At 33.9% G+C, this 20775-nt stretch overlaps 3 protein-coding genes and 3 long non-coding RNA genes across 8 annotated transcripts; 4 read left to right on the forward strand and 2 right to left on the reverse strand.

The window, feature by feature from the left end:
* The first annotated feature begins 2637 nt into the window (after window positions 1-2637).
* LOC108207130 (uncharacterized) lies at window positions 2638-3135 on the forward strand. Its single transcript, XM_017377589.1, has one exon. It carries the CDS (start codon window positions 2638-2640, stop codon window positions 3133-3135), a length of 498 nt encoding a protein of 165 aa, XP_017233078.1.
* Window positions 3136-7027: 3892 nt separating this feature from the next.
* On the forward strand, window positions 7028-7588 carry LOC135150264 (uncharacterized). Its single transcript, XR_010288577.1, has 3 exons — window positions 7028-7075; window positions 7172-7342; window positions 7456-7588. It is a non-coding gene; the product is annotated as an uncharacterized LOC135150264 (long non-coding RNA).
* A 92-nt stretch (window positions 7589-7680) lies between these two features.
* Window positions 7681-8099, forward strand: LOC135150583 (uncharacterized). Its single transcript, XR_010288718.1, has 3 exons — window positions 7681-7763; window positions 7837-7950; window positions 8023-8099. It is a non-coding gene; the product is annotated as an uncharacterized LOC135150583 (long non-coding RNA).
* Window positions 8100-10016: 1917 nt separating this feature from the next.
* LOC135150265 (uncharacterized) lies at window positions 10017-10588 on the forward strand. Its single transcript, XR_010288578.1, has 4 exons — window positions 10017-10043; window positions 10150-10224; window positions 10305-10361; window positions 10485-10588. It is a non-coding gene; the product is annotated as an uncharacterized LOC135150265 (long non-coding RNA).
* Window positions 10589-10912: 324 nt separating this feature from the next.
* Window positions 10913-13502, reverse strand: LOC108207131 (protein FAR1-RELATED SEQUENCE 5-like). The gene is made up of 6 exons (XM_064086652.1): window positions 13469-13502; window positions 13261-13380; window positions 12571-13120; window positions 12239-12497; window positions 11512-12069; window positions 10913-11404 (listed from the first exon to the last, which is right to left on the reverse strand). The coding sequence occupies exons 1-6, from the start codon at window positions 13500-13502 to the stop codon at window positions 10913-10915; spliced, it is 2013 nt and encodes a 670-aa protein (XP_063942722.1).
* Window positions 13503-17143: 3641 nt separating this feature from the next.
* Window positions 17144-20356, reverse strand: LOC108205931 (serine/arginine-rich splicing factor RS2Z33). Of its 3 annotated transcripts, none has more exons than XM_017376059.2 (7): window positions 20239-20356; window positions 19317-19428; window positions 18653-18692; window positions 18430-18525; window positions 17996-18192; window positions 17789-17872; window positions 17144-17683 (listed from the first exon to the last, which is right to left on the reverse strand). In XM_017376059.2, the coding sequence occupies exons 2-7, from the start codon at window positions 19421-19423 to the stop codon at window positions 17314-17316; spliced, it is 894 nt and encodes a 297-aa protein (XP_017231548.1). In that variant the 5' UTR covers window positions 19424-19428; window positions 20239-20356; the 3' UTR covers window positions 17144-17313. The 3 variants fall into 3 exon arrangements, with proteins under 3 accessions (XP_017231548.1, XP_017231549.1, XP_063942589.1); XM_017376060.2 differs by having other exon boundaries at window positions 18653-18927; window positions 20239-20323; XM_064086519.1 differs by lacking the exon at window positions 20239-20356 and adding an exon at window positions 20207-20231.
* Window positions 20357-20775: the final 419 nt, after the last annotated feature.

Raw genomic sequence — 20775 nt, forward strand, 5'->3', positions numbered from 1 at the left:
AAAAAGTTGGCCCCACCTGTATTTGCTATTCCTGTCACAGTACAGGATAAATTGAAGCTTGCACTGCCAGATAATTACAACCCTCTATTCTCTGATGAGAATCAACCTCAGTCCTCCACTGCTCAGAAACAGGTTGCACCAACCTCTGGTCCTTCCCAACAAGGGCCAGTTGTAAAATCTGACCATCACTCTCCTAAGAGTATTCTTAGATCCTCTAAGACCTCACCACAACCTTCCCCTTCACCACAGCCTAGAAGAAAGAGGAGGTTTCTTCAGCCTCCATTTGATTCTGATGATGCAGATACACCTCCTCCTCCATCACCTCCACCAGTCAAACAGCCCAGGAAGAAGGTCAAGGCCACAAATATCACTGATTTGACTCTTGATCCTCCGTCTCAATCAGCAGATAGTCTCCTGGCCTTGGTTCCCTTCTCTGATCAACCACAGATTACAGATCCTGTATTAGTTGAACCACTATCTGCCATGCCTCTTGCTGAACCAACAACTGCAGCTAACATTCTCATGTCAGATGATTTTCATGCAGCAACTCCAGTTGTCAGTCCAACTGCATCTACTTCACACATACATCAGGATTCTCTGACTTCAATTAAAGATCATGATGCAGCTCCTGTTCAGGAGATATCTTGTGCTGTAAATTCTGATGCAGCCACAGAAGCTCTGCCTTCCAAACTCTGAGCCTTTCAGCAGTTGATGATGATGAGGCTGAGGAGGTAACTTCTGTTCAGCTTTCAGTTCAAGCACCATGCACTGAATCTTCTCTTCCTACAGCACAAACACAACCTCCTAAAACCTCTGCCAGAGCTAAAGTCTGTCAAGTTGCATATCATCATGGTATGTGCAGAGATGTGCCTCCATCTCTTAAAGCCAGGGTTGCTGGTATTGAAGCTACTCAGCACTCTATGCTCAATACATTATCTGAGCTGAGTTCTTCTGTTGCATAGATGGTTGCTTTTCTTACCTCTGTTGATGTCAAAACGGGGGAGAAAATGCCAAAAGACAAATGCTCTGATGATAAAAATGTGTCAAAGAAGAAGCCAGATGATGATAAGGATGGAAAGGGAGCTGGAAAATCTGATAAACGGAAACAGATTGTTCTGCAAATCAGAGATAAAGAGAAAACTGCTAATGCTGAACGGAGTAGGAGAAATAAGGATGGAAACTCTGAAGCAGTCAGAAAATCAAAGTCAATCAAGCCAATCTCAAAGGAACTGACTATAATTGATCCTGTGATGCCAGCAATTGAACAGCAAGGAGAAAATCTGATCTCTGAATCAGATAAATTAATTGAAGTTGGAGATCCAGAATCTTAGAAATTTTGTCAAACTCTGAAGTTTAGATGAAAAGAAACTACTCTGTTTTACAAATCTCCATCTCTTCAAGCTATTGATGAGGCTGTTGCCAAGAAAATTTTTGTAAGGGAGAATCCAGGAGTATATATTAAAGCTATCAGACTTGAAGAAGAAAGATTAGCTGCTGAGAAGATGAAGATCAGCAAATCAAAGTCTGATATGCAGAAGCAAATCACTGATCCTTCACAGAAACAGTCAAGACCAAGAGAAAAAGGGATAGTGATTAGTGAGATAAAGTACTCTGATATCAACAGACCCAGAACCAGGTCTCAAGCAAAGTCTGAGACTGATTCCAAGGACAAGGGAAAACAACCTGTTGATGGTGTTCCTGTATTAAAGAAGACTTCAATCATCAAAATTGCATCAGATGTTCCCTTTGAGAGATTGACTCAGATGAGCAAAGATATTAGAGTCATTACTGATGTATCTGCAAATGATGAAGAAGAAGAAATTGGGCTGATAAGAAAGAAAAATACTGGAATGACAACATCTGATCTGAAGTTAACCTCTGACATTTCTCAAGTTAAAATTCAAGAAACAAAGGCAAAATCTGATCAGTCAGAGTCTATGAAGAGAAGAGCCTCATTGCTGAAATCAAGCTCTGATAAAACACAAGATCAGAACAAAAAGAAAAGTTTATTTGGAAGTCTTGGAACTAGTCTGTATACAGAAAGCTCAATGCTAACCAGACTTAGACTTCAAGGAACCAGAGGCAAGGAAGCCTATGACACAACTGGATTGGGTCATTGGAAAGAGAAATTAGAAACAAGCTCAACAACTACCTTCAGAGATCCATATCCTCTGACTGATAAAATTGGAGAAGTTGTCACTCAGAAGGATCTTGATAAGGTAGAGTCAGTACAAATTCTGATAGACACTCATGATGGTACAAGTGACAAAGAGAAGATAGCAATCTTTCTCAACAATGGCAGAGTCTACGGAATATCAGAAGCTGATTTGTTGTTGAAATCTCTAAGGGAGCTTGAGCATATTCACTATATGCTTGAGGGAAAGAATGAAGTAACCCAGAGATGGTCTGATCTAATGAAAAGGACTATTATTGAAAAAAGAATATTATGGAATAAAGCCTGATGAAGAGTACATTTCCAAGATATCTCAAGATGATGGTTCTGAAATTGAAATGCAGAAGAACAGCTCTGTCATGGAGACATTAGCTGGAACCAGAATTTTGAGGTACAACAATGATGCAGACAGATATAGAGAACTCAGTATTTTTTCGGATTTATAATAATTTTATTCTATTGAAATGGCTCCATGGAGTAAACCCCCGGAGGGTGTTTGGAAGATCAATGTAAGTGGTCACAGTGATGCACAATTGGGCTCATCTGCCATTGGATGTCTCATGAGGACTAGGTCAGGACATTTTTCATGTGGTTATTATGGGATAGTAGAACATGCACATCCTGTTTATGTAGATTTGTTGGCAATATATTATGGTTTTAAGATGGCTGACGAGGAGGACGCAAGATATATTGAGGTTGAGTCTGAATCAGCAGCAGCAGTTTATCTGGTGAATAACCCAAACCAAAACGTTGAATATGACGATATTCTTCTAAACATACGTAGGATGAAGGACATGGCTACACCATCCTGTGTACTTCGGTACGTAGAGAGATCATCAAACCTTATGGCTATAAGAATGTCTGCTTATGCCTTCGAGAAAAGAGCATCTATCACTCGTTTAAATTCTTGCCCATCAGATTTCTTCCAAGAACTTGCAGCTGATTGGTATTTTTCCACCTAAAAAAATTATGAATTGATCTGTATTCTCTTCTTTATTGTTATAAACATTCTAAATGTTTTTCAATCTATATGGTCTTTTTGTTGACTCGTACAGTTTTTTTCAAAACGTGTTCTGAACGTAAAAAATCTATATTATGAAGCATCCACATAGAAAGTGTTGAAGAAAACCCACCGTTTTTCTGTAATTTTTTTAAAGGCTCTATATGAACATCAGGAGGAATATCATGAAGAATACCTTAATTTTATTCTAGGAAATATTTAAATTGTTAACTACGAAATTAAACTATTGAAAACTGAAATATCATACACTTGATACTGTTTTTCATATTAGATTAAAAAAACATTAATTAAAAAAACATTAATTTAAAAAATATGTGATCGAACTTGGATGAAACGGGTCAATTATTCAACAAAAAACACTTCCAGGAATACACTTAAAATTAAAAGAAACATTCAAAGGTTTTATGGTAACAATTTTTCTCTCCAATATTTCTCGATCATTGACATAAATATCAAAAAAAAACCTGTTGACTTTAACCATCCAGTATTTATTTTTAATTTTTTTTACAAAATTACAGAGCACGTACCAATTTGAAAAACCGTGGTATGTCACATATACCTTTTATTAAATATTTTGTAGAAAGTTTAAACTTAAATTTTAATAATATGAAATCAAGTTTTGTAATAGTTAATTTACATTTCTCGAATCAACTTCATAAAAAAATTGAAATTCTCAGAGTTTCAAGTGTATTGAATCCTCTGAGTTAATTTTTTTTTAATTATTGTACTAGCTATATAAAACAAATCGATTTTATGAACCAGAAAGAGTACATTGAATATAAATCAAATGATCCGATGATAGTTAACAAATAATACATGAATCTATTAAATGTAAACTTAATCTTAAGTCGTGTGTAAAGACCGAGGGTCCACCAAGGGAGACGTGACTGAATTCCAAAAGACACTTGCTCTTTTTAGTATAAAAACCCACTAATTGCACTATGCAACCGTATTAAAAAACAAAGTTACATCAAAAAAATCCTTCCAAGAGTTCTATTTAACATCATGTCTTCAGATGCACAGAAGATCATTGCAGATGCTGTCGAGGAGAACACAAGGATGAAAGAAACCATCAAACTCCTGGAGGAGGATAACAAAAGGTTGAAAGATGAGATTAAGTTGCTTGAGATACACCACTCAAACAATGAAAGAATGATAGATTTACTTAAGCGACACAAGGAAGAGCAACAGGCCCTCGGTCTTCACATGATAGATCCAACTAAGTTTGATCCACCACAAATCGGTAAGAAGAGAAAGTTGGAACAAGGTGAAGGAAGCAATGTTCCTAAAAGATGAAGGAGAACAGAAGTAAGAATAGATTAAGTAATTAATTTGTATGTTCTCGTTATTGTGCATCTTTTGATCTTCCGAAAATATGAAATATAAAAAATGCTTGAACAACTCAATTTTAATTCTGTCGTGGTTTCTGTGTTCAATTTCCATTTTGTCTTGGTTTTCAATTTTGACTTGGTTTGTTAATGGCCTAAAATTTTTATCCTATAAATAAAAACACCATGCCGCACACATCTAACGTATTTAGTCATTTTTGTGTTCCCCTAAGGGCCAAACTGGGATTATGATGGCTATGAGGATAAACCAATAATCGAGTATTTAACATGTATTTTATTTGGTAACTTGTTGTCTACTTGGTAACACACGCGGCGATAATAAAATCAATGAAGAGTAAAAAAAATTGAGTTTCAGAAAATAAAAAATTGATTTGTTTACTTGGATTTCATAGGGTTATCATTTTTGATGTAAAAATGTTTTTATCATGATGTTTTTAATTTGATCAAACTATTCCAAATATGGAATTTATTAATAACGACCCTAAATATTAATTTTAAGCGAACCTCTTTTTATTTTTTGAGAATCGTTAAGAAGTTCCAGTTGCATGGAAAATTAAAAATTCTCCTCTAGGACAAGAGTTACATAGGGATGGTCCCATAATGTGTTCACGCAAAATTTAAAACGACTAAAGAGATTTTAATTTAGCTAGTAAAACTTCATTAATTAAGCTAAAAAACTAAACTCGGTTATCCGTTTCTATTCAAAATTATTAATTAATATATATATTTTATTTTAAATGTGGACAGATCCGAGAACTATTATATTTCTCAATTAAAAATATAGTTAACAACCTCATAACTGAACTATGTAAAAACAAATAAAAGAATTTACAATTTAACAGAGAACAAATAAATAGCATTAAATGCTGTGTAAAACGAGTTTACCTATATTTAATATGATGAAAAATTGTAAATACACGAAAGCTTGACGGGCTTGTGCGATGAAAAGAACCGTGCTAACGTTTCCAAAAATTTTGTATAGTAACTTTAGAAATATTCTTATTACTAAATTTGGTTTCAGGATGGTGATTGGATCATTTAATTGAATCGTTTGACCATATGTTGGAACGAATAGAGTAACACTTGTAAAAATCGAACATAAATAATTTAAAAGAACATAAAAAAAATTCCGAATGTATGTGTTGTAGACTTTAAAAAGGTTTTTTCTCTCGTGAACATGAAACAGAGCAAGTGCTAGATAAATTTTAATGATCATGAAAATAAAAATAAATATATAGTAATATTAGAATAAGCAACGTGTTAACCAATTTTTCGAACAAACAATAAATAAAGAATATCAACTTTTTCTAGACTCAATGAACTAATTTTATTGTTAAAAGTTTGTAAGACATTAATTCTTTTAAAAATATTTAAGTGATCATTAACAATATCGGACAAAAAATCATGTTGCCCATGTATTCGTCTTGGTTTTTCTAATTAAAGATTTAATTTTTTTTATGTTCTTGAAATGCTCAAAAAAATATGATAAACAAGAAATCTGTACTGTGTTCATGTCAATGTTTAAGATTTTTTTGAGTTTCACTAAGGTGTGGTCTATGTTTCTGAAGATAAATGTATTTTTTTGTAATAAGATTAGATAAAATAATCAACTTTGTTCCATAACAAAAAACATGAAAAACAAAAACCCTAAAACGTGTTCTAGGTATAATAATTATTAAATAATATATATATTAAAAAAAATGCCCAAAGATATTTTCCACTACGGAGTACATTTTGAATAAAGTTTAAAAAAGGCTAACATTAATTTATTTGGATTACATTCAGAGTCCGTAACGTGTTCGTGTAAACCCTCTGAAGATGTTTTTGGTTCGACCAAAGGTGAATTCGTTGTTTTTGTAGAAAAATATATTTTTTGAAAATAAGATTTGATAAAATGCCTGACTTTGTTCCATAACAGAATCATAAAAAAAACATAAATTCTATAACGTGTTCTCGTAAAATTATCAGGTTACTTATCGATGTAAAAGCAATAAATCTTTCTTTAGAATTCTTGGTTTATACATTTATTATAATTAAATTCCAGTTTCGGCTATTGGTTCGAGAGGATTAGAGCAGTAATAATGTCTGAAAAGTAATTAGACTGGGTAATGCAACATTGAATCCCGCTTAACGAGGATAACTCCTTTATTGTCCAAATTAAGCCTTATTATCGCTAACATACTTAAGACAAGCCTACATTTTTTAATTCACAAAAACATTAATTGAATGTTATTACTCTTCGTTACCCATTTAATCTGTAACTTGTAAACCCCGACTGTATTATACTCGACTGCTCTCCTGGTAGAGAGAACTCAGAAAAAATCAACTAAACGAACACAATGAAAAGGAGGATTCATCTCGGAAAAGCTGTAAGCACAGGTGTGATAGCAAATTAGAAAAAATTCAAACCTCTTTCAATTAGTGTAGTCTCTTAAGTGTGGGTAATTTGTTTGTACATAATTGATCTCTTTTTTTGGTTTTCTTAGTTGATCCAGAAATTTTGAACGATGATCAAGGCGATCAGTACTTTAGGTATGTCAAGTTTTATGAGCTATTCTTGTTTTGCATGTAGTCAATTGACAAAAAAATCCTATCCAATTGTTCCTTTATCTTCTAAAATCAATCCAGACTTTTGTGGGCAACACTGGACAAGAAGAAGAGGAAAACTTGTTTATATGTAGATCCTCTGGCAACAAAATACTATTATCACAATAAAAAGGGGAGAGAAAAGATTTTTAGTCGACTGATGAAGGACAACTTCTTTGAGATGAAATATGTTTTTTTCCCAATTTGTTTGTGGTAAGTCTCAAAAAATTGTCATTTCTATGTATTATACATTTTAAGTGAGTTTGTTGATGATAATATAAAGCATTTGTTATTATTATTCAATATAATTTTTTAAAAAATCCCAGGAATCATTGGGTGTTGATAGTGTTGTGCAACCCAAGCAACAATCTAAAAGGTGGGGCTTAACGCCCAACAATGCTGCTGTTGGATTCATTAAAGGGTTCCGAATCTGGAAATGTTGAACAGTTTATTCGAGGGAATTTTTTGTTTTACCTCTTCCGCTTTGATGTTAAACTGTACATGCACGTATATTTACACTGCAAGATTGATTTTTTCCATTTCAAAATGTAGTTTGTTGAACTCTTTTTACAAATACGCAAAAAGAAGTTGTTCATTGAAGAACATTAACTCGATTCCTTTGTTGATGCCTGAGGTATTTTCAGATTAGACGAATTTTTTATGTTCATTCTAGGATGTTTCTGTTTACTTTTTATATTTTTTAACAGGTGCCAAAACAAAATGATGACAAAAGTTGTGGTTTCTATGTCTTGTTCTATACAACTCAGTTCTTGAAGATGTGTCCTTATACGTTCAGCTTAATGGCTGATTATCCCTCATTTGTATGTTCTATACTTACCACGATATATTTCATATGTGTTCTTTCAACTGATGTCTTTCTTCGTTTTTATTAGATGAGTAAAACTTGGTTTACTGCTGAAGATGTCGAAGAATTGCGCAGTGGTTTGTTGAATCTTTTTCGGAAAACAGGTAAGAAAGCATACAACACCAGTGGTTCACAGATTCAAAAGTTATCTGACGATGTAAATCTTGTAAAACAGGTTCAGGAGCATGGAGGAGCAAGTGTGATATGGATATGTTGAGATTAATAGATACCTGTAAATCTGCAGGTAAAATCTTATCATTTATATAAAAACACATATATATCCCAGTAGTAAATTCTGTTTTCAAAACTTTAAAAATGTTCTTAGTTGCATTTGTGGTTTAATATCATATATATATTGTTAAACAACGTAGGTAACAGTGTTCAACGGAACAATAGGAAGAATCCCAAAAGGGGGCGTCCTGATTGCAAAAAAGATGATGATGTTACACTGGTAAGCCTATATATTTTAGTTTCTGATATAAAGAAAATTGAACAAAATCATTATTCCTAAATACACTAACCATGCAGGTTTTCCTTGAGAAGAAGCGAAGAACTCGCGAGACAAAGGAACAAGAAACTGACGACAGAGATGATGACAAGATCGTCTGTCAAGGGAATAAATTGTTCATGAAACTGAGTCCATCGCTTTTTTGTGACATGATCAAGAACTTGAGCGTGTCACAGAGAGAATGGATCTCACAGACTGGATTTGGGAGTATTTTGAATTTTGACCTTAAAAGTTATCCTAAATATCTATCTTACAGTGTTGTCAATAACTTTGATTATGACTCATGCTGCATCGTAATATGTGGTAGGTCCATTGAGGTTTCTGATGTTGATGTTCATGATGTCCTTGGACTACCATTAGGACCGCAAAAAATACCTTTCGTTAAGAGTGAACCTTTAGCGAAGGAGTGGAGGAAGCAGTACGGTGAAAGCAAAAATTCTTTCAGAGTAGCTGTAAAGGATGTCATCAGCGCTGTTAATGATTCAATGCTGGCTGATGTTAATTTTAAACAAAACTTTATATCTCTTTTAATATGTTTTTTCTGCCAAGTTCCATCGAATTCGTACATCAGGCAGAATTTGTTAGGTTGTTGTTGTGACCTAGACCGTTGTTTTAATTACAATTGGTGTTAATTTGTTTTAAGATGTTTGAAAAAGTCTACAAAGTTCTGGCTGCAAAACAAGGAAACAAGATACTATACGGGCTCGTTACCGCTTCTACTGGTATATTATTTAGATTCTCTTATTGGTAAACTATTATGACTAGTTTGACAGAATTATCATGGTAACATTTTTACTTTTTCTTTACAATACATGTTTCTTGATACTTTCATTGGGAAGAGAGCCTTCTCAGACAGGAATCTTCCTAGGTTTACTCCTTGGAACAACTACTGTTTGATTAAGCTGGAACAAGTGCTGATACAGAGGTCATTTCTGGTAAATGGAGAATTGCGAACACCAGACATTGACTATATGACTCTGCAAGGTTGCAGAGTAAAGGTTGTTTTAAAGAATATTTGGTTGTTTGTATAAACTATTTGGGTTTCTATAAGTATATAAGTTACTTAATTAGTCACTTTAAACAAGCAAATTCATGTTTGTTGCAATGTTTTTTTAGGGTAAGATTGATGATGCTGAAGTTCAGACGGATACCCACGCAACCCCTGTGGAAGAAATGCATCTGGTAATTATCCATACATTAAGCTAATTACCAAACTATATGAATGTTGTAATTTAAAAACCATTCTACTACTGAAAGACTGCCCTATAAACTACACTCTGATGATTTATTTCAAGGAGCGTGGCAATTGGTGTTCGTTGGAGAGGGATGATGGAGATCTTGACTGGGATCTATTACCGAAGGTTTTAATTAGAAAATTCCATCAATTATGACATATTTTTTAAAAATCAGTTTTTTTTGCATCTTTTTTATTAACTAAACCTTGATATTTGTTTTTGTTTGTAAAGTCTACAACCAAGGGCCAAGAGTGGCCCTGTAGAACCGCATACAGGGCGAGCAGCTCAAGAACGTCCTATCACCAGGTTAACATCTATTACAATATGTTCATTTATTTTTATTTTATATTTGTCTTAAAAGAATAGGATACAAAATAGTTGATGTCTTAAGCTATTATCAATCGTTGTTCAGGAAAAACAAGAATGGTCTGATAATAATCGTGATGTCAAAGTTCAAGGAACTGAACCCAGTTCAATTTTTGAACAGGTTACGTATAGTTTTTTTAAAATATTAATTTTGTTCATAATTATTTTTATGTATATAATGGTTAATTTTTGTTGACACAGGTTAAGACTTCTGAGTGGATCGGGTGCACGACTATAGACGAAGACAAATTTGTCAATGTTTGTTATTCTCACTGATTGTTAATCCTCATACAATCATACTAGCAAATAAATATACTTATGTTCTCTAGTGAAAAATTTTACTTATTTCTCAAATTAACATATTTACCCTTTTTAAAACAGGAAAAACATAGATTGATGGAATCTCTTTTGACTTCATACCAGTCAGTTCAACAAACTTTCTTGCTACATATGTTGTATGCAAAGGACAACGAGGTCCCTGATGAGTATACAATCAACTATTCGGTTAAGTTATTTGACTTGAAAATGAGTAAAACTAATTGAGTTATGGAATCGTTTAAAGAAAACAATTAAATTAGAACTGTAAGGCATGCTACTACAATGTTATTCAAATGAAAAAATGTAAAAAAGTTTACTTTCCAATTAACAAACCCAGATTCATATAAAATATTAAAGCAAAACAAAAAACAATTTATCAAGTTTAAAAACGAATTTGATCAATTCTTTTCAGGACACGTCCTTGAATCATGAAAAGCATATTCCTTGCATGTTGCACACTTCCTTTTCTTTCTTTTGTTACAGCCAATAGACTATTCTGCTCCAGATACAATTTTTTTTCTGCTGCCTTTGTTGTTGCTTTTGTTTGGATTCTGTATGGTCACCTCTTCAACAACACGAGAATCTATCAATTCTTCAATTTGTTCAGAATTCAATCGGGTCTTCGGCTTCTTCATTATCACTGTAATGTGCTTCCGCATACTACTCAGCGCACTTTTAATATACTCCAATATTTCCGGATTTCCAGATGCATCACTGAGACAACCCTGAAATTCGAACCAACAATCTTGCGACTTAACGCGTCTAGATAATTGTATTGTACCACTATCAGCTATTTCTCCAAGCTCTAGTGTACTGAAACGCTCTATGGCGTTCTTCAGCCACCTGTTGCATACATACTGTCTTGGAATTAATTTTATCCCGCATATGCCAAGGCTAAAAAAAGCATGAGAGCATAGGTAACCAGCTTTGGTGAAAAGTTTGCACGAACATTCAATATTGTTTGTGTCCATGTTTACTTCAACCTGTGAAATGATACATTTTAGCAGGGGAATTATAGTATCCTACCAAGTCTAATAATACATCATTGTAGTTTTTGCAAAAAACAATAAATATATTGATTCTTACAAACCTTGAAAGTGATACCCTTCTTGAATGTGTCTTGAATCATTATTGTTCTTGTATTGTCCGCAAAACTCATGCTTAAGACGACAACATCCATACTACCAGCTTTGATCTCCTCCTGTACTTTATAAAACATAGCCCTGGTGTAAAGCCTCAATGCATCCTTCTCAATTTCTTTGTCAGTGATTAATTTTGGTGTGAAATCATCATAGTGGGTCAATTTCTTCGAGTTGTTCCTTTGTTTGTCAATTGCGCTTTGATAACAGAGATAAAACTCTGAAAGTGTGTCTCCTCTTTGAACATAATTTCCAAAATAAAAATTAGAACTCTCTGATCTAGATGTTGTTCGAAGAAGTCCCACCATTGGCTCGTCATTAAAGGAAGCTGGAATCCAAAACTTTCTCAGTTCAAACATTTCACTGAGCCACACATTGTCACTTAAGTCAAATTCTTCGACAGCATCAGACCATCCATGTTCAAACTCTTCTGGAGTTATATGATCTGACCAGATAAACTGGTTAAGATTCTCCATGAAGCCTGACTCGGCGCAGAAAACAGTACCAAGCTACATATATCACGGTTAGAACAAGAGTTAAAACAAGTATATCTTTTTATTACACAAAATATAGCGTATAAAAGATAGATATAGAATTGCGTGGTGATTTTACTGTACAAAAAAACAATATCAAATTTAATTGTACACATATTGTTGTAATTTTCTAAGGGAAATTTACCTTTGAAGGAAATTTTTTCATTATATGCCACATGCAAAGACGGTGCTTAACTAACGGAAAGCAAGTTTGGAGAGCAACCTTCATTGCAAGGTCTTGATCTGTGATTATACATTTAGGATTCTTGACAAAAACCTTCTTGAAAGATTCACAAGCCCATATATAGTTATCGTTGTCTTCCTTCTCAAGCAATATTGCACCAAAAGTTACACTCTTCCAGTGGTTATCTATTCCTACTAGAGGAATAAAAACCATTCCATACCTTTCAAAAATAAAAAAGATTAGTTGCCATCTTGTATACCGAACTATATATCGTAAGACATTAACCAGAATACCTGTTCGTCCTATACGTTGCATCAAATGAAACGGCATCACCAAAAACTTCATAATTTTTTCTCCCATCACCATCTGCCCAGAATAATTGCGTTAGATGATTATGTGAGTCAGTTCGGTATTCAAATCTAAAATGGGGGTCTGAAGAATCTTGTATATCCTTGAATTTCTGAACAATCATATCAGCGTCGTGCTTCCCAATATGTTGTTTAATATCCCTAGAAAAGTTTTTAAAATCAACAACAGTAGCTCCTATATCTTCATATGAACCAATCATCGATCTTAGAATGGTATGGGCTCGTGAAGCACCAATGTTTGATTTAGAAGCATCGACAATGAACCTCATGTGGAACTCAGATAGGGACCTGCTGCACCTCAAGAATTGCATTCCTCCCTTACCTGCAAAAGGATAATTGTGAACCTCTGTAAATTTTTTCACAAAAAAACCTCCAGCGTCATGAATCCCAAGCACAAGTTTTGCATGACATTCGCACTTTGTTGATATAGTTCTCCTTTTTATGTTCTCTTCAAGATTTTTGTCTTCCGACCTACCTGAACTAGAACATACGTAATACTTTGTTATAGTGTTACCAAACCTATCACTCTTTTCCGTTGAACGACGAACATCGAATCCAGATTGTCTGTCGTATTCCTTATAAAAAAAATATAGCCCTAATCAAGATCACTGAAACGTTGGCCCAATTGAGGTCTGAAGCTGTCAGAACATTCGGGGATCCAGTCCTTTCCAAGGTTCTGTAGATCAACACCATTAAAAAGACTAGAACCCTCGTGTAAATTGTTGCTTGAAGCATCTGCAAAACAATAATAATATAACATGTATAGTCCATTGTATGTTTCAACCAAATCAGTAACTTGATTGGTAGAATGAAACATACATACCAGAAATGGATTGATAAGAACGATTGATCTCCATTGAGAGACTTGAGCATGAACGTACAAAAAATACAAATACGAACAGGCATCAATCAGGGATATAGATTGTATTCATAATCTTTTTATTAAAGGAAGGTTTGGTAATGAATCTGTGATTGATACAATGAAACGTACGTATTTATATTTTTAGGATTTTAACCCTTCCGTCTACTGCCCTTATACGACTTAAACAGTATTTGTACTAATCTAACGTATAGTGAATCTGGCCACATATTTAAAACTGAAATGGTAGTCTTTACTTTTTCCCTTTCACTCGTAGTATGGGGAAGAAGTGGACTCTAGAGGTACTACGAATTGATTGAGTAATCAAACCATATCAATTGTTTTCTAGATCGTTCTGCAGCATTTTTGAATGAAAAAAATATATTTTCAGTTAGAGCTTACTACGGTTGTGTAGGTGGTCTCTCGAGTCTCTCGCATTGCCTCGGTCTCTTTTGAACCTCCCCCTATATATATATATATATATATATATAGGCTCCTACACCAATACAAACTACTAAAATACAAACCAACACGATTAAGTAGAATGGTAAGGATTTTGGGACCGGAGATGGACCCCGAGATGAGCTTCAACGGGGTCTAAGTAGGGCCTAATCGGGGCGGGGTGTAGTTGGATCATGGTGGGGCCAAGTTTTGGTTCTTAAGGCTGTCTGGAGCTTGTCCAGGGCTTGTGAGGAGCTTTGGCAAGGCCTTAGCGGGCCCAAGATGAATTGAGTGGGGGTAGGGGTGAGGGTGGGCTCTAGGTAGGTGATTATAGGGTGGGTGATAACATATAGCATATAGGGGTGGGTGATAGACATTTAAGTATAGTTTCTCTTGGTTTGTATTTTAGTTTTTATTTTAAGGGTTTGTATTTGAAAAATTGTGCATGTGTGTGTGTGTGTATATATATATATATATATATATTATAACTTAACTATAATTTATAATATTAAGTCAGTCCTTGACTTATTATATAAATGGACATTTTCTGATTTTTATTTTGTTATCTACATATTTTGTCAATTAGATATATCATTGGATATATAAAACATATTCGAGATGCTGAAAAAACCCATTAATTAAAATATAAACTTCAAAGTATACATTATAGACTACATTTTGTTTGTTGCAGAGACTAAAAATATGGAAAATGTTAGGAAAGAATAAGAATGAATAAATTAATATAAATCATCAAACATTCAATTGATATATTAGAAAATTTTAATGAAAATATGGGTGATTCATTTAGTAAAACATTAGATTTTTTAACATAATTCTATGAATTTTGACTCTGTAATTAAAATTTATATCTTAAAATTTTATTGTTGTGAAAAAAATTATACCTGATGAAATTTTATAAATTTAAAAAAAAATTACTAATATGTTTTTTAGACTTTGAGATGCTGGAAACACCTATTATTTAAGACTTAACTTAAAAGTATCAACTAAAAATTATTAATTTTGATAAATAAATTTTAAATATCATTTAAATAATTTTATTGATGTATATTTACTTCGTTTCCACCCATTTCTTAATGTTATTTATTAAAGATGAGTACAAAATTTACAAAGCTAGATCAATAAAGAGAAGAAAATGAAAAGGGAAAATAGATTTTTTTTGTCACCAAACTTATTATGTTTTTAGAAACTTGCCACTCAACTAAATTTTTTTTCCTTTTGGTCACTGATGTTAGGTTTGGATTTGTTTTTAATCACTAATTTAGGTTTGGATATGATTATTAGCATTGTGATAATTTTTTGTAGCATCATTAATACATAGTGATAGCATATAATTTTTTGATAATATGATGTATGTTTATATCTTTGTATATAGCAATAATAATATAAAATGAGGTGATATAATATTAAAATCAGGAAAAATCGTAATTAGAATTCTAGAAATTCATTAAATCATCAGTATGGAATCAATGACTTTAAATAATTTATGCTCTCCATGATAAAATAAAGTCTAATTGAGTGATACGATGCATCATCTTTCACTATTAAAGTTTCAATCACCTAGTTCAGCCTAAGATCTCTCTTAATTTATCCTCATAATTTTTAATAACTTTATCTTATTATAATTTTCAAGATAAAGATAAATAAATAGAGAGGAAAACTTAATCTTCGATGATTTATGAGATTTTCTTTTTGCGTATAAAAATTCAAACACTAAATTTTTATTCGGAAGAAAAAATAAAATAATTTATGAGAGTGTACTATTAAAAACCGTAAAATGCATGTTTAACTCTTATCACCGAAGATAAACGATCTTGGGTACATAAAAGTACTATATATAAAGATAGACATATATCAAATCATCAAAATATTACAGGTTATCACTATATTTTAACAATACTACAAAGAATTAATATAATGGCAATAATCAAATCCGGACCTAACTTTAATGGCAAAAAAAAATCCGAATCTAACATCAGTGACTAAAAGGAAAAAAAAATTAGTTGAGTGGCAAATTTCTAAAAACATAATAAGTTTGGTGACAAAAAAATCTATTTTCCCAAATGAAAATGGATAAAATGGTACTCCCTCGTCCCAATCAATTCTATACAATTTTCTTTTTGGGATGTCCAATCATTTCTATACATTCCCAAAATAGCAACTTTTTATAATATAAAACACTACTACACCCACTACATTCTCCCAATATCTCCATTACATAATAATAAAAACACTATTACACCCACTACTTTACTCCACTATATCAAATCTATTATTAAAAACGGTTTGTCTAGTGTGTGCCCATGGGCACATGCTAAGCGCGGAAACTTTTGGATTTGGGAGATTTTGATTGGTGTGGTTGGTGTATTTGCAGGGGGTCCACCATTATCAAAAGAGAGGAGCCAATCAAAATCTCCCAAGTACAAAATTTTCCGTGCTTAGCATGTGCCCATGGGCACACCATAGAAAAACCGTATTAAAAAACATGTGGGTCCCACCACTTTACTCACTTTCCATCTAACTTTACTCATTTCTCACAATTTTTCTTGGTCTCCGTGTCTGATCTCAATGTATATAATTCATTGGGACGGAGGGAGTATAAATCAACGGTATTTCAATTGAAAATTTAAAAGGCGATGAGACGCCTAGGTCGAGATCAACTTTTATAATAGTAGTATAGTACTCGATATTATTTGTTTCATTTAAGAAGGTATTGGACTTATTCTTTTTGATTCATTTAATAAGGTATTTGATTTTTCACTTGAATTCTATAAATAAAACTAATATCTTTTACTTTTTCATTAAAGAAATATACTTGCTATACGTTTACTCAAAACTTTTATAAAATATTACTTTACATTATCCATTAAAAGTCACTAGCTACGCAAAAATCAAATTATTTATAAAAAGGATTGAGAGAGTATTTTTCTTTTACTACTTTTAGGATATTTTAAAATATATAAAATCGAGAGGAATATTAAAAAATAAAAGAAATTGTTTAAAGTTATAAAAGTAGAAGGATAAAAGACAAATTTATAATACATGTAAAATGGTACCAAGTTAGTTGTGTGTATTTTGATCAATCTAATCATTATTTCATTTGTCAATTTATTTCTTCTGTTCAAAATTCACATCCCCTTTGTATACACTTACTCATTAATCACTATACAGCATTTCACATGGGGTAGAAAATAGATTTTAGATTGTAAAGCATCAGTCCACACAATTTCTTAATTGCAAAAATATCTGAAAAATCTCATCAAACAGACCGATGAGCTTTGTTACAGTGCTAGAATTTGAACAAAAGAGTTTTGCTAAAACCTCCAAAATGCATCAAACACCACCAGAATTTAACCTGAATTATTACTGTTCCTTGGAGAACCATGGTTCTCATCAACTGGACTCCGATCCTCCCTGGGGCTAGGACTAGGCCCGTGGCCATTTTCTTCCGAAGGACTCCTATGCCTGGGGATTTGTCTCTCTGCATCCTCCAAAGGACTCCTGCTCCTTGCTTTGCTCCGCCTATGATAATCTGACCCATTTCCCTGCTTGCTATTCCCAGGGGAAGGAGTGGCTCTACCTCGTGGGCTCTGCTCATCAGGAGATAGACTATACTTCCTCCCTTTAGTTGGTGGTGGTGAAGATCTGCGTCGCCTAGGACTCCTTGATCTTCTCTCGGCACGTTCAACACTACGCTCCTTCAGGGGTGATCTTGAACGGCTGGAGCCATAATAATGATATTAGGACAATGGAGGCAGTCCAGTCTAATCACTAGACAAATAAGCATCAACTATTATATGAATATACGCGTTACAAGTAATTAACCTGTAGCTGCGATCCCTGCTGTAACTAGGGCTTCGACTTCTGCCATGGCCAGGAGATGGTGTCCGAGAGTAACTTCGTGCACGTCTAATAGCAAGAGTAATTGGTTAACATTGAGTTGAAAAGGAAGTACGACAAACTTTGATACCATAATTGAGTTTGAATAAATTTAAGTAATAAAGGAAGTACGAGAAACTTTGAATACCATACTTGAGTTTTTTGGGACTGTTCTGACAATTCTTTTCAATATGACCACGGTCCCCACAGCGATAACATTTGTTCTTCCAGTCCCCAGCCTTGCAATCACGAGCCCAATGACCATCAATACCACAATTAAAGCATCGTCCGGATCCAGGAGCAGGCCCTTTCCCAAGAAATTCCCGAGATCCCCCCGGGCCACGTGGTGCCTACATTGCATGTTAAATACATTTAGCATAATAAAGGGGACACTGAAGAACAAAAAAGGCATAATCAAATACTCTAATCAGAGACTAATAACTCATTATCACCAGTTGTCAATTTTGCACAAACAAATTATACTTGTATGAAAAACAGCTTGATAGCCTAAATTTACTGTAAAAAAAGCCTAAATTTACTGTAATAAAACAGCGAAATACAATTAGAGCATATTGTAATAAGCTTACCCCCTTAGCAAATTCGACTACAATACGACTCCCATCAACATCTCGACCATTTAAGCTATATCTTGCATCATCAGCATCCCGAGAATCGCTAAATTCCTAAAACCATTAAGGTGAGGGGAAAGCTCAGCGTACTTCCCGTATTAATTGGAAGAAGCTAATACAATATGCAAGAAAAGGAGAATAAATACAGGAAAGAAGTATAAAAGGAAAAAAAACTGCATACCACAAAGGCGAAGTCACGCTTCATATCCACATCACGGACTCTGCGAATGGTGCCAGAAACAACAAGACCGTCATGATGTAAGTACTAAAGGTTGGCACCTTGCCCCACAAAGATGAACTAAACTCCACTTTGAAATTGTTGCCATTTCCATGAAAAAAATATGCAATAATAATATAGAAAGAATCTCCAAAGTTCCCTATACACTCTGCAAGAATTGCGACCAATTCCATCATGGGCAACCTCTCACCACAAACCTCCAGGTGAAGCCCGGAAACCTTCATGAAGATCATTCAAGTTAAGTAACTTAGATGAGTGAGAGGTGAAACTCTTTGAAAAAATTGTTTTGTGGAAAAATGAGTGCCAATGTCAAGCTTGGATATGTCTTGGCAAAGCCTTCAATTTGGACTATATACCCCATAGCAAAATAACCCCGAAATATGACGACTGGCCACTAATGGAAAGATTACATAAATTATTGTAAACCATATTCAATAGATCGACAATTATTACAATCAACTAAGCAAAACCCCAAAAAGTAACAAGCACCATCTTATTTCCAATAACAATTAAAACACTAGCAGAATTAAGTTTCATACAGGAATGTGGATGCAAACATGGAATATGTATACATAGAACGGTGAACCTTGTCAAACCAAATTCTAACCTTCCATATCTGCTGAAAACATCCTCCAAGTCACGGGACCTTGTTCGTGAAGACAGGTGGCCAACATAGAGACGGGTCGTTCCATGGCGATCATCATAGCGTGGCATTGTCCCTAAAACAAACACAGTAATAGATTTACACATAAGCAATTACGACAATATAAAAGCTTGATAATTATACACACAGAAAACATAAACAAATTATAAAAATTCACCAGATTCATTAACTTGCAGTTTTGTCAAAACACTACTTGCTAAAAGGTATAGCACACGCCTTTGTAATTGTCCAACATGAAATAATAAAACTAGTTATTAATAAGGTGAAAAATAAGCATCCTGATTCAAACCTACACATTTTCGAGAAATAAATATTGAGAACTTGACGACTACTTAAAACATCTACTATCTATTATATACTCCCTCCATTCCAAAATAACAGTCGCTTTGACTTTGTGCACGTATTTTGATGTGTAAAAAAAACATACTTCCACACATTATTTTTGAAATTTTCTTTTTGTGAATAAAAATTTAACATCTCTATTTTTATTCAGAAAAAGAAATTTTTAAAAATAATATGTAAAAATACGCTTTTTTTACACCTCAAAATACGTGCACAAAGTCAAAGCGACTATTATTTTGGAATGGAGAGAGTACTTTACACATACATACATTACTTGAGTTAAATCGAAAAGTCAGGTAGATTTATCGAAAATGAAAACGACATAGAAACAATAACATAGCGGCGTTAAGTTGCGGTGTATGTAATTAATCAAGTTAAACATAAATGACTACTAGTCTAAGAAACACAGATCTGAGTGATTATAATTGCAGAGTATAAAAATTATACAAGGAGCTAAAATAGAATAATATATACATGTGTAGATACATACTCTACTGAAATTGGGGAATAGATCTGAGTTTACCTTGTTAAGTACAAGAAGAGAGAGAGAGAGAGGGAGAGAGCGAGCGAGCGAGAGAGACGAGAAAAACAACGACCTAAATTGGGTTGGGAATTGGGATAATACGGAGCTGTATTTAGAACAGATGCATGAGATCATAATCGACGGCTATGATTAAGTGAGGGAGGGAATAAACTAGTTGGGCTTGGGCTTTCAATATTAGATGCTACAGTATTGGGATGATATGCATGTACAAGTTGTCTTCTTCTAACCGAGCTTCTGTACAAGTTTATTGTCTTCTTTTAACCGAGCTTGTAACCCAAAATTGGGCTCGGACATGTATTTTAAATTTAGGTTTTTTTTATTCATAACCACGTTTTCAATCAGGCTCCCGACCCGATCCTCGCCTCGCACCGAATGATACGGGGATTCGGGGATTTTTTCGGGTACGGGCCGGGGAACGGGGATGACTTTGAAAAAAAATCGGGGATCGGGTCGGGTACGGTTTTTCACCTTCCCCCGGCCCGATCCCCGAACCCCGACCCGATTTTCCCCGATTGT

Source organism: Daucus carota, chromosome 2 (assembly GCF_001625215.2).
Source record: "Daucus carota subsp. sativus chromosome 2, DH1 v3.0, whole genome shotgun sequence".
Classification (NCBI taxonomy): Eukaryota; Viridiplantae; Streptophyta; class Magnoliopsida; order Apiales; family Apiaceae; genus Daucus; species Daucus carota.

Excerpts from the sequence above, each read along its gene's own strand:
- LOC108207130 (XM_017377589.1), top strand. The coding sequence starts at position 2,638 with ATGGCTCCATGGAGTAAACCCCCGGAGGGTGTTTGGAAGATCAATGTA.
- LOC108207131 (XM_064086652.1), bottom strand. The coding sequence starts at position 13,502 with ATGGAGATCAATCGTTCTTATCAATCCATTTCTG. Across the intron at positions 13,381-13,468 it reads TTCTTATCAATCCATTTCTG|ATGCTTCAAGCAACAATTTA; the intron begins GTATGTATGTTT and ends ATTGTTTTGCAG. Across the intron at positions 13,121-13,260 it reads CAGACCTCAATTGGGCCAAC|GTAGGTCGGAAGACAAAAAT; the intron begins GTTTCAGTGATC and ends GTTCTAGTTCAG.
- LOC108205931 (XM_017376059.2), bottom strand. The coding sequence starts at position 19,423 with ATGCCACGCTATGATGATCGCCATGGAACGACCCGTCTCTATGTTGGC. Across the intron at positions 17,873-17,995 it reads AACAGTCCCAAAAAACTCAA|ACGTGCACGAAGTTACTCTC; the intron begins GTATGGTATTCA and ends TCTTGCTATTAG. Across the intron at positions 17,684-17,788 it reads AGCAGGGATCGCAGCTACAG|CCGTTCAAGATCACCCCTGA; the intron begins GTTAATTACTTG and ends TTATGGCTCCAG.